Raw genomic sequence first — 13115 nt, forward strand, 5'->3', positions numbered from 1 at the left:
ATTTGAGATGGAACTAGCCAGGGGTATCATGCCATTATTCCATGATGTTATAACCCCTCGTACTGTAATTTGGTTTTTGCGTTCATTTCTTCCGCAATTCGGGAAATTATAATCGCGGGAACCATACGTAACATGCAGGACCACAAGTCATCATCTTCTGTGCAAACCAGAGGGAAACTTCTCGCTTCCAAGAGGTCGTGACACGATGATATTTCAACATTTTATTACGTAGAAATCTCTGTTGAGAACAACACGTAGAACCAGGGAAAATGCCCAGAAACCCCGCAATCTTAATATGGTGCACGATATGAAGGAGATCGATGATGATGTTTGACTGAAATATTGGACACGAAAATACTATACGTTAGCAGGAAAACAAATACTCTCTCCTTGAAAGTACTTCCTATACGTATCACAATTGACATAGGTAAGAGATTTTGGATATGTAAAAAAATTATGGCTAGTTGTTCGCTCAAAGAGGATTGTCGAGCGCCAAGCAAAGCCATTAGTTGTTTTTGTAAAATATTTAAACTCTCCTGGTAATAAATAGAACCAGTTGGTTGGTCAGTACCTTCTGATATGCAGTCATTGATATGGAATGGACCACAATGTGGAATGCTGATAGAAAAGGACATCTTCCACAAAATATCACTTTTCTGTACCATGGATATGTACATGAGTTGAGAGTGAAAAATTGCACAATGTCCGGCCATCTTTTGGTAAATACTTGACGAAAGTGCATTGAAGAGCTTCGTATTGCACTGCTGGATCGACTAGAATACGAGTGCCAGAAGAACAGGTGCCAACAAAAATTAACAAAATATGCGATAAAAATGAACATTTTTGGCAAGTCATGACTAGACGTCTTTGTAGTCTCAAACAATAAGAAGGTCCATTATTGGCCCCACAAGGCTAACATTGGAAGGCTTCACAAAAGTCCAAAAAAGAACAGCTCAAATTTCCTGCTATTGTGACATGAAGAAATCGGCCAAAGGCAATAGCACTTAATGTTTTGAGCTGTCCTTTCCAAAAAGAGATATGTGCATTGAATTGATATGTCAGTTGTGTTGTAGAAGCAGTTGTTCCAATTCGTCGGCAGACCTAAGAAGAAATGCAGCCGATTCCCTGTAACCCGCAATCAGTTGACGCACCGCGCTCACTTCGCTCGGACTAAGCGAGTACTTGAGCGGTGTGCCTGGACACTTCTTGACGCTCAGATCGGTGGGGCCACCATTGTGATGGTGGTGCCCGTTTGCGTAGCACGTGTGGTGATGATGGGGTGCAGTTCCATTTACCAACGTGGTGACGGACGTCACTACGGTCGGTGGAGCGGCCTTTGTACTGTGGTGGTGATGGAAAGGACATACATTGGTCGTGTCAGAGGTCAGTCGGCTAATGAGTTGGCTGCTGTCGAAGGTCACGTCACGCTTTAAGTTGGTGGGTTGGACAAAGCCTGGGGTCGATGAGCGGGCCTCCACGTCAGGCTGAAACAAACAGTTTGAAACACAAATTGTACGAATGGCTGTGAGGCAGAATAAGGTTTTCATATTGACAATGACGGAACAAAGGAACACTGGGGAGGTGTACGGGGTGGTTGCATTTTCATTGGATACAGAATGATGGGTTCGAATGCGTTTACTACCCAACCAGACGCACGTCTTCTATCCGCGGTCGTGCACCATAACGGGACATCCAAGCACAGACAGTGGCGATTATTGAGGTGGTTGAGTCGGAGATGGGACGGCCAGTGGGTGTATCGATCGGAGATAGTGCCTCCTTGAGAGTAAGGGTCGGCCACTGTGTCAAAACATCATTGCCGGCTGATTACGTTGCGTTGACGCTGCAGACAACATCGCACCCAGCAGTATTGATTTTGGGCCAGATGTCACGTGTCCCGTCTGCGTGGCGCCAAGGTGGTACACAGTTGATGGCCATGCGAGCGGGCCATCTCATCCACCAAACGTAACCACCTTCGCAGCATGTCGCGAGTAAACCATCATTCTCATCCCGTCTTACTGTGTCACTCATATCATCGCCCCACAAATTGGTGACCCGAACGTGATACCGAACAGAAGGTCGGACGCTTCTGCCGTACTATGCCTGCCGAAATCTTAGCAGCACACTCTATACACAGATCAGCTTCCTCGCGTTCTAGAACCACTCACATCGCGGACTCCTCGCCATTCTCGAACACATGAATCGAGTGGGCAACGTCACACATCTCCCTTCCCTTGTACAAGCACACACAAGATGACCAGCTTCTAAGACATTCAACGGCACCATCGCCGACAGCTCTCGTGTCATCACTTCTGACACGCCATCCAGCGTCCATACCTTCCTAAGGCGCTCCGCCATCAAGTCTTCGGTGTTCTTCACGATGTCGTCATTAAGCGGTTCACCTCCGAATGTTACGTCTGGCCCAGCATCTCCAAGGATGTAAAATCGTGGGCTACGCAGTGCAGTATTTACAGTCCACAGACAGCCGCCTTTTAGAAACAATACACATCGACCTGGTTCGTCCTCTATTATCTTCCGGCTCACGATACCTGCTTACAATTGTGTACAGGTTCAGCAGGTGGTCTTAAGGCGTCCTCGTCTCAAGTTATGCCGGATAAATGAAAAACACTGTTATATAATTTCCATCAACGTGAAGCTACATTCCAAGTTTTAGGGCAAATGAGGTAATAGCCGCTTAGAAAATCCACACCGCGAATACCGAATCATATGCGGCTGTGACGTCACGGCAGGCATCTCCGCCAGTGAAGAAGCGCGGTCACGTGTTTACGACTACCAATAGGAATGGCCTGAGCTTTGATGTGAAAGCTTGACGAGTACGTGTATTAGAAGGCTTATATCTTGACACGTAGAAAAATAATTCATTTTTCCTCAATACTCTAGCCAGTGTGAACAAGGTGTAATGAACCACATCTATCAAAGTGTCACAACCCATTCAAGCTGACGGACAAAGAGAGCACTCCTGTATTTTGCCGCCATGGTGTCCCGGACGAAATTGTAACGGGCCGCAGATCGCCGAGTTCTTCAGCCTAAACTTGGCACTGAGGTCATTAGGACAGCTTTGTATCATCCGTGCGCCCTTCCCAACCTGAATCAATAACCCCGTGTGCTGCCACTCATACTTCTGTATTTGTCTCAAGCAGGACCTTGGCTGTTACATTGCAGAACTTGTTGTTGGAACACCATTACGACTTTCGGGAGAACTAATGAGCCAGCAGGTCACAGATCGAGGCGCGACAGAATACACGGTGTTTTTTTTTTAGGCGATACAGATTTTTCATTAAAAAAACTATACGGGGTATAGACATGCTGTTTTCACTTCTATCATCTCTGGGCCGGCGGACGTTCTTGGCCATATGTTGCTCGACTGTCAAATGACTAATTACCTAAAAATCGTTAATTAACTTTTTGTAATTATAAAAGCTAAGAAGTTGTCCCAATGAGAACCTCTGTTCCTTTCGGTGACTTGATATCGTAGCCGTTTTCGGAACAAAAATCCGTTCGGTAGATCGTCCGCAAAAAATTCGCGAAGGGACACCATTTTTTTCTTGATTTTGTTCATTGTGCATCTTCGGGGACGAGTCTTTCCTTCACCTCCAATGTGAGATGGTGAAGGAGCCTAATGCGTCGAAGATGAGCTTTAACTTGCGGAAACAAAACAAAAACACATGTATCGGGTGACGCTATCGGAACTGGCCTTATCTTGTGTTGCATTTTCCGTTAATCTTTTTCCTGGACGCAAGAGGCGACAGTGTGCTCTTTCACCCTCTCACATTGGGGGCAAAGGAAAGACGGGTCTCCGAAGATGCGCAATGAACAAAATAAAGAAGAAAATTGTGTTCCTTCACGAATTTTTTGCGGACGATCTACCGAACGGATTTTTGTTCTGAAAACGGCTACGATATCAGGTCACCGAAGGGAACAGATGTTCTCATAGGGACAACTTCGTAGCTTTTATAATTAAAAAGTTAATTAACGATTTTTAGGTAATTAGTCATTTGACGGTCGAGCAACATAAGACCAAGAACGTCCGCCGGCCCAGAGATGATAATTTTTTTAATTAATAAAGCTTTTTTAATGAAAAATCTGTATCGCCTAAAAAAAGACACCCTGTGTGACGTATTCTGCTGACTTGAATTTGTGGGACAAAAACTTTAGCGTGAATATGTTGTTGGCGCCAAACAGAGTGCTCGAAGCATCCACCATGACGCACGTATGGGAGTAGTGATGTATCAGAAGACTGGAAGTCGTGGCGTATCTTGTTTGACGCAGCGGTGGCTTTGTCGGACCATGGCAAGTTTGCGTGAGGAAAGTAGCCTCAAGGGAACCAAGTGTTGCGCTATGAAATGAAACGCCGATAAAAATTTATCAGTCCCAATAAGTGGCGAGTTTTGGTTGTCAAGATCGGTTTTGGATGATAAGGGGGGTATACGCCTTGGGCTGTTAATGCAGTGGCCGAGAAAATGTCACTGTTAGCAATGTTGATGACTATTCTGTTATCTTGCAGGCGGGTATACGGAGATGCTCAGCGTGCTCGCGTGTTTTTGAACAGACAAACGGTAGCCCTCTGACGGTGTCGATGAATCTCTGGAACGTTTGAGCTGCGTTGCGCCAGAATTTGAGCAGTCTAAACGGCGTAGTGGTTTCTGTTTGGCAACGTCATCGTCTGTCATTGGTATTTGATAATACCAAGGCGATCTATGAAAATATGAACATGCTCTCCATGTTTGATTGCTCGCTATCCAAGCTCTCAGATACGGCACACTTGCTCAATTCAGTCTCCGCATGGATGCCCATTTTCACCACATGGAGACAAGTGATTCAAAGTTGTAACGTGTGGTGACTTCTCGGGCGCTAGGCAGCGTGGGCAGAAGTGCACATGAGGGGTGATGAACGACGTCGTGCTGGACATGTTGGTTCCTATCGGCGTCCGTTTAGGATAATCCACCGCTCGGATGCAGACAAAACCGGCGAACGAGAACGTCCTTGAGGCCAGATGGTAACGGCACGCCTGTTGCCTGCGATTGTACGGAAGATGGCTGGAAGTCTAAACGGGCTTCATTGACCACCACGTCGTCTTCTGTGTGGCAGGACCAGATGGTCTCCACAGATACTCCCATGCTCAGTTGTAGCCCGCTTCGTAAGCCGAGGATGTGGTTGGCTTTGTGGTTTCCGGGAGACGTCGACGAGAAGGTGAAAGCGCGGCAGAAAATCGTCTTCGGCTATGTAGAAAATAACCTTGAACCTGCAGGTATTTCCGGTGGTATTTTCTACTTTTTACCGCGGACAGGAATAGTACTGAGAGTGAAACCGGGCTTGCGGAAATGACTGTCTCCCACCCACTTCTTCCATCTATCCACGTCTGTACGTGGCTCCTAGCCACAGTTGCTTCGCGGCGCTAGCCGAGACGTCTGCGGCAGAAGCAGATTCCACTGGACTGCGCGCTCTCGAACAGCAGGACTAGCAAACGCAGCTACAAGTTGAGTGCTGTCACATTGCTTCATAACAGCATAACTCCGAGCTACTTAGTCGATAGCAAGACGGTGCGGCCAATTTGGATGGGACAGTTCTCGTAGAACAAGCTTTGAGTGGGAGCGCGGTCGGTCAGAGCAGGACGTTCTTTTCAAAAGAGAGGTTCTAAGGTTTGTCGTAGACTTGATCGGCGGTCACTCCGGCGAAGCAAATGGTCCCAATACCGTGGTAGTTTGCCAGTGACAGGCGCGCGAATGAGACTCCGGAACGTTCAGATCACCACTGTTTCGAGGTAGGATACAGGTAAGGATTATATTGTGACGCGATTTAACGTTGAAGGCGGCCACAAGAGTTGCAATGAGAAAGACGTCACGGTCATAAAGAACGGACGTACCGGTTGTAGCCGCATCCTCTTGGCATTGTTGGTCTCACTTTCGCAAGCAGACGCGAGGATTTGCTCAGCCAGGGGTGATGTCAGGTGAGGAATGGCTGCGCGGCCCTGTTCCCAATTCAATGTTTCAATTTTGGTCGAAATAAGGAAGGGCAGGACTTACATCCCAACCCTCCCTGGTCCTCTTCGTGCGGCGACATGACTTGAGGTAGGTGCGAATTCGTTTCCGTGCTCGTTCCGAGAATTCCGGAAATTGCCGAGCGCACGAATCGATGATGGCCTGAATCTTCTCCTTGGGCTGCCGGGAGATGGGAACCATCCGGTCCAAGTTCTCGTCCACGAAGAGTCGCACGAACATCTGCAATAATGCTTCATCACTTTCTGATTGAAAGTTTGAGGGGAATTTGTACTTACATTGAAGGCCTTCAGCCGTTCAGGGTCATAGCTGTCGAGCTTCTCGTCATCTTCATCCTCTTCGTCTTCCTCTTTTGTGCTTGCGGACATATCATCCGGTGTGTGATCGCCTGTCTGCATTGTGGACGGTCCACCCTACGCAATAATCGCAGCAAAAAAGGGCGCATTTCTTGCATGCTGGATGAAGCTAGAAAATAGTGACCCACCTCGTCGTGATCTCCGGTGCTCCCCCTAGCGGTCATATTAAGTGGCTTTTGTTCCCAGGAGGGTTGTCCAGTCATGTCCTACAAAGCGTTCGTCTCAAACTTTGAGGAAGGCGAATCGAGTGTTCCATACCTGTTCCGTCCCTTCTTCCGGCACTCCATCGTCGCTTAGTTCGTCGCTTCCCGACTCCTGCAATTGCTCATCCCTCTGATAAACCATTTACCAACAAGCGTGACAAACTCAAAGTAATATTATAAAGGCAAACATTCGATACAGAGGAAGCCTAGATAGGAAAGGCTTCTCAAGAAGGCGAGAGTATTTTTCGATCCTCTTCCTCGTCATTATGTTTCCAATCGCGAGCAAAAAAGGAGAAGCGGTTGTCAGGGGCAACGAACAACGCCACTTGTTGCCATGTAGGGAGGGAGGAGCCATTTTTTTGTCCGTTTGCTCCTACTTTCGTGTCACCATTTTAGAAACGTCTTTATGAAGATCATTCTTCGACATCTTTTAAAGGGCTGAGGCCCACAACTGGTTGGGCTAAAAAGTGCTCATTTGGGACTGCCTGCGGTTATCGTTTTTTCTTTTTTTTTCGCGTCAGGTTTAACTATTTTGAAGCAAGTACTCTCCATGGCATTTTTCCGAGTGGCGGGATACGCTTTGTGGACCCATGAAAGGCTTTCCTCGGCGTCCCAATGCTTTGTTATAGACAAAAGTAAAAACAAACAAACAAAAAAAGAGCAAAGGAAGTGGACGAGTGTGACCATTTTGTTGCTTGTGAGGGATCCATCCAAAATTTTGACCATTTATTTCGTAAGGCCTGAAAGGAGCAAATCGCAGAAAGGTTGGTTATTAAATAATAAGAAATAATGGCGGTCGGTTTCTATGACGACGAAATTTTTCTCCTTTCAGCCAGCACCGTTTCTTCGACCGGAGTTGCTACCAGGAAACGTTAAATGAACTCTTCTAAAGCATAACGGACATTGCTGTAATAAGTCTCTTGTTGCATGCCACACGTGGAGCAGCTGTTTGGTGTTTGTTATACTTTGACTTTCTTTGGACGAGAGCAAATGGAGTGTCTCTTTATGCGAAATTTCGCTCATTTTTTTCATGGCATAAATGTATGGAACTTATTTTACCAGGGGATGCCATTTTACATGATTCGACACTGAAATGGAAGTGATTTCTCCCAATGTGCGCCTCTAAAAGCAAGGTTCCGAGGGAGTGACGGTCTTAAACTTGCACGACCCCAGGCTGGGAAACGTCCTTCCAGCAGTCTTTTGGTGGCATTATTCCTTTAGTGGTTAATTGAAAAAAGCAGTGCAAGGGTATCCCTTCCATAAAAGTTGATAATGGTCTATCGATAAGGCAACGAAGGCAAAATTACCTCCTTGGGATTGAGTGCCTCCTCATCTGAAAGTCCCAGACTTCGCATGTGCTTCAGGTACGCTGTCGTGATGGGCACACTGAAATCAAGCTGCTCCACCGGCGGTGTGGCTTCAGGCGACGCGACATCATCGCCCTCTCTCGACGATTCTGGAGAACTGGCCGACGTGGCGCTGCTGCCGTTTCCTTGGCAACCGGCGATGCTGAGATGCATGCGCTTCTGGCAGTCGGAGCACGACATGAGGAAGTGGGTGACGGCCTCACGTGGCAGGAACGCGTACAGCTCAGCTATCTGCGCCGACGAGCAAAATATCGTCACGTGATGCTTCTCGTTTTCTACCGTGGAGGAAAGAATGCTGAGGAGACGAGACCGAGTAACGTCATGCCGAGAGAAGCCGGAAGTTCTCCCGTCGCCATTTGCTGCGGGCAAGCAATCTCCTCGCAAACCCTCGTCCCAAATGTTCGCGCTGTGTTGCGCAATGCTCGCTTCACGACCGCCTCGTTTGCCCGTAACAAATGGCAGCGCCCTGCGTCTGTTACGTCCCATTGGTTGCGCGCACAGAATGACGTACGTAACACCTCACGTCACTTCTCCCACAATTCTCTGCTGTGGTCAAATGAGGACTCCTCAGGATTCTTTCCCTCATATTTTCCCTTTTTAGGGAACCACGCGGAGGTTGAAGGGGAGGCTGACCGCTTTGTACGTCCTCTTCTGCCCTGCATGTTTTCCACCTCGTCCGTCCATTTCGACGTGGACACCGTAGATGATTTCGTAGAAGTTTTCCACCACGGCCACCCGCTTGTACACCGTCGTCTCGCCATCGCTGCCTTTCTGGAAAGAAATTTCTTTCTAAACAGACTTTCCGTGGGCATGTTATCTTATATTTGTACATTTTTCAGCAAACAAAACCAAAATTCTTAAAGACAGTAGTTTCAGGCATGAAAGGAAATCCCCTCATGACGGTCGTTCCTCAGTTAGCGGTTTGCAACTGCGCGAAAATCCTCGAGGTTATATTCCGACGATTTTGGCTGGAACGTTGTCCGAGCGGAAATGTCCTCAGAACCTTTTATGTCGCTCTTGTTGAATGGTGGGCGAATCGGCCATTCGTAATAGGAAGGAGGATCAATTCCTCTGCATTGGATCGCCTTGTTGAAGGGAATCCCTGGAGGGTTTCATTTTTCGGAGCTTGTTTTTGGAACTGAATCGTGCGCAAAGTAGGAGAGACATTTCGGCCATAAAACGGAAGCTCTACTACACTCTTTCTTTCCTATTTGTCCACAAAACAATTGTAAGAAATCTTACAAGGACGACGAGGAAGAGCACAAGCCGCAAGGTTTATGCGCGTGTTTTGAATTTCATTTTCATTCGATGTTAAAGGGTGTTAAGTCGGGTGCTTAGCAGGGTTGTTAAAGTTACTTTTCAAAAGTAACCAAGTTACAGTTACAGATACTCAGCTTCAAAAGTAATTAGTTACAGATAGAGTTACTGACAGGAAAAAATACTGAGATACAGTTACAAACACCTTGGAAAAGTATCCGAGTACGGGTGGAGTTACTTTTTGCAGTTCTGTATGCAGACCATATCTTTCGCCTTTGGCTCATAATAGGTGTCACTCTAGAGCCACAGAGACATCCCTTCTTGGGTAATCGTACGTAATTGCAGGCAAAACATTGAAAGGAACGCCTAAACTGGGGGTAACCGAGACAGGGACACTTGGTCTTGGGCTCACAGCGGAGACATTTCAGCTCAAGATTCCCGTTCTTCTTCGTTCCGATGAATTGCTCTCGATATTGTAGCCTCCGACAGAACGGAGGCAACTTTGCTCGGGCTGCTCGTAGTTACAGCCTCGCAGACGGCGTCAAACTCGGCCATTCTCTTCACTACCGCCGGACGAGGAACAAGGAATGTCACATGCGGGGGCGTGAGCACGTGCAGCAAGGGGAGCCTCGACGGGTTGCTGCAGCTTCTCACGCGCATCCCGCGCCACCTCCTGCTTCAAAAAGACAGATGCAAGTTACTCAAAAAAGTAATCAAGTTACAGTTAGAAGTGCGTGTTTGAAAATGTATCTAATATTTGCTCAAGATACACAAAAAGTATCAACAACCCTGGTGCACATTTCCCGTCAGTCTCTGTGAGCCCTGTCACCACCGATTTGGTCATCTTTTCCCTACAATATTCGAGAATCTGTTTTTTCACACTTTCTGCATCTATCTATCTTTGATAATGTCTTGGCATAGTTTTCATAAAATTGGACTTGCTCATTCAGCTCAGTGTACCGCTCTAGACAAGTCAGATGCTGTCACTGCGGTGCTCTACTTCATTGCACACACTATCAACCTTCCCGAACCGCACTCACCGGGTCAACTGGACTCTCGCCTTCTCTCCGCCAACGCCCTGCCATCAAAGCTTTATTGGACGACATTGTGAAGGGATTTCATTCCCCACATCACCACCAGCAATGAGGTAGAGATTGTATTCTACGCGCGTTCTGTGCTGCCAGGGAAAAGGTTATTGCAGAGCCGGCCCGTCTGAAAACAGCGATCCCGTCCGGCGGCGTTGTCGTAAACTTGGAGATGTGGCTGTCACATTCAATTGCCTTGGCGGAAATTATTGGGAAAGTATCGGCTCCCTCTACCGCGTACAACTTTATTTTAAGATGATGAATGGGGAGTTTCACGGGCCAGCCTTGTAATACTTTTGAGTATTTGTATTCTGTATTATAATACGCATTTTCGAAATGTGTTTGAAAAATACGCAAAATCCAAGTGTTACACGTGTCTTTCCCAGAGGTGCTAAGTCCAATCTGAGTGTCACCGGTGCGCAGTAATTTTTCGTTTCCCACAAACATTTGGACACGAACAAGGCCCATATTATTCCCCTGCCGCAAATTTGAACGGCTCATATTTTATCGTCCAGACTGGATGAAATCTAGACTCTGCCACACTGAGAGCAAGATGTTCACTGTGACCCAATTGATCAGTGTTATCTGATCATATTCGGAAAGGACATTTCCATAGAGGACTACCCCTTTGATAACATGCTAAAAATGTAAGCACCTGAAATGAAACGTCATTGGAGGATGACTGTCTCGATAAGTAATGCACACATTTCTGCTTTTCTTTTCTTCCGCTCTGCTTTTGCTTTCGACGTCATTGACGAACTAGCGATGGCTCCTCCACATTTATGCGTAGGGACTCGATGTCTCTATCTGCTCGAAAGGTGTCTTCAGAAAGGCGTCATGGTCTACGGATTGTGACCTTCCGATATACATAGCGATCCGTGGATGCAACGTGTCAGTAGGTCCGTTCGTCTGGTTAACTGGAAGGTGTTCCGAGAGCGATGTGAGGCGTCACCACATCTCGGAGGTGTTGACAAATTCTCTTGGTGAGTCCTCGAGACACGTATCTGTTGCAGCAGGACATACGGGCTCTAGTCCCCAGGTGGAACAGCTACGTGCTTGCCGTAGAAGAGCTGAGCGAAGAGCTCGACGAACGGGTTTACTTCCGATATTGTCGCAGCGCGTCATTCACTTAGAGCTGTGCAACATGGGTTGAGCGCCCTTGATCGACAACGTAGCCTCTACGTAGCGTACGTAGCGTAGCCTGCGCGATGGCCTTCCACGCACCAATCCACTGGGGTCACTTGCTCTGATTCTCAACAAGTCTGAGGTAGACGTAGCTCTGGACTTGTGCGGAACTGTGGCGGCGGCTGCGGGAACTGCAACGTTTTATACCTACATGGTTGAACTTGGCGAGGATCTTGAGCGTATAACGCTCCCGTCGAACGCACAGCTGGATTTTTCTCTGCCAGAGCTTAAAACTGCCCTTCGTTTGTCCCGACCCAAATCGTTCCCTGGTGCAGACGGGATCACCTATTCAGCTCTTCGAAATCTTGGCGCTGAGGGCCTTCGAACCTTGCTGTTTATATGTAACAGCTCATGGAGATCTGGCCGGTACCCGCAAATTGGATGGTGGTCCTATTGCTGAAGCCTGGCAAGCATCCGTCCAGTTAGCATTACCAGTTGTGTTGGTAAAGTGATGGAGCGGATGGTTCTGCACAGGTTGGAAAGGAATCACGTTTTCCCTGATGAGATGGCGGGCTTCCGTCGGCACCGTAGCTCAGTTGACTCCCTTATGGACCTTGTGACTGCTGTTCAAGTCGCCAAGAGCTGCAAGAGGATTGATGTCAAACGTGCCTATGATACGGTCAGTCACACTTATGTATTGCACACCCTCCTCCGGGCTAGAGTGTCTCGCAGGCTTTTTGTCTGGGTGGCTGATTTCTTGTCCAACAGAACCATTTTCGTCCGCACGCGGGACGGTGACACGCAAAAAACAGTTTTAACCCAAGTCGTTCCTCAAGGAAGTGTATTAAGCCCCATCCTCTTCAATTTGGTTATGGCGGAGCGTTGCGTTCACCGCAAAGTTCAGCTCTCTGTATATGCAGACGATGTGTGCGTTTGGACCACCGGTAAATCAAGGCCAGCGATTCAACGCCGCCTTCAAAACTCGTTGGATGCTGTTCAGCATTACTTCACCAAGGCTGGCATGGACATCTCGGCTGAGAAGACAGTTGTGCTCCCGTTCACGCGGAAACGCATGAGCGCCTTCCCTCTTTCGCCAGGCAATAATACACTCAGCCAAGTGAAATGCACCAAATTCCTGGGTGTTATCTTGGATGCCAATCTCTCGTGGAGCGCCCATATCAGGTACCTGAAAGCGAAAGTTCAACGCTGGACCAATGTCATTTCTCACTTCGCTGGCGTTGCATGGGGATTGATCAGGAAGCGCTCCTATCGATTCATGGGGCATTGGTTCGGGGAACCATTCTCTACAGCCTCCCGGTCTTACACGGCATCTCAAGAACATCTGAACAGAGGCTTCGGTGTATGTTGGCCAGAAGCTTGAGGATCTGCCTCGGTGTACCCCGCGCCGCTGAAACGCGCATGGTGGTGGCGGAGGCCCGCGAGCTGCCAGTAGAGGTCTTACGTCTCAGAGAAACTGTGCGCCATTATCTACGCCTCGTCGCGGAACACCGTCGTCACCCCTTGGCTTCGAAGCTCAAAAGGTGGAGGCAGAGCAACATTTCTCACTGCATCGCTGCTGTAAAGCCCTTGCTACCGGCTTTTGTTGGAAGATCAGTCGTCCCCAGGTCCCCTCCTGGGTCTTTTCGATACCTTCGATCTCTACTACCATTCCTGGGCTCAAGAGCAAGAGGGATCACGTTGCAGCACC

The 13115-nt window shown here is 47.9% G+C and overlaps 1 protein-coding gene across 3 annotated transcripts in view; it reads right to left on the reverse strand.

Annotated features, from left to right (window-relative positions):
* Positions 1-206: 206 nt before the first annotated feature.
* The window catches only part of LOC135398746 (nucleolar protein 4-like), a 47482-nt gene continuing 34573 nt past the window's right edge, over positions 207-13115 (reverse strand). For 2 of the 3 annotated variants that reach the window (XM_064630147.1, XM_064630148.1), the window contains exons 2-9: positions 8574-8711; positions 7881-8171; positions 6629-6685; positions 6499-6576; positions 6293-6427; positions 6042-6236; positions 5882-5986; positions 207-1484 (exon numbers count right to left, since the gene is read on the reverse strand). In XM_064630147.1, the coding sequence (XP_064486217.1) occupies positions 1059-1484; positions 5882-5986; positions 6042-6236; positions 6293-6427; positions 6499-6576; positions 6629-6685; positions 7881-8171; positions 8574-8711 (1425 nt within the window). In that variant the 3' untranslated portion in view covers positions 207-1058. The remainder of the gene's footprint in view (positions 1485-5881; positions 5987-6041; positions 6237-6292; positions 6428-6498; positions 6577-6628; positions 6686-7880; positions 8172-8573; positions 8712-13115) is intronic. The other variant, XM_064630149.1, reaches the window with a different exon arrangement.

Source organism: Ornithodoros turicata, chromosome 6, assembly GCF_037126465.1.
Source record: "Ornithodoros turicata isolate Travis chromosome 6, ASM3712646v1, whole genome shotgun sequence".
Classification (NCBI taxonomy): Eukaryota; Metazoa; Arthropoda; class Arachnida; order Ixodida; family Argasidae; genus Ornithodoros; species Ornithodoros turicata.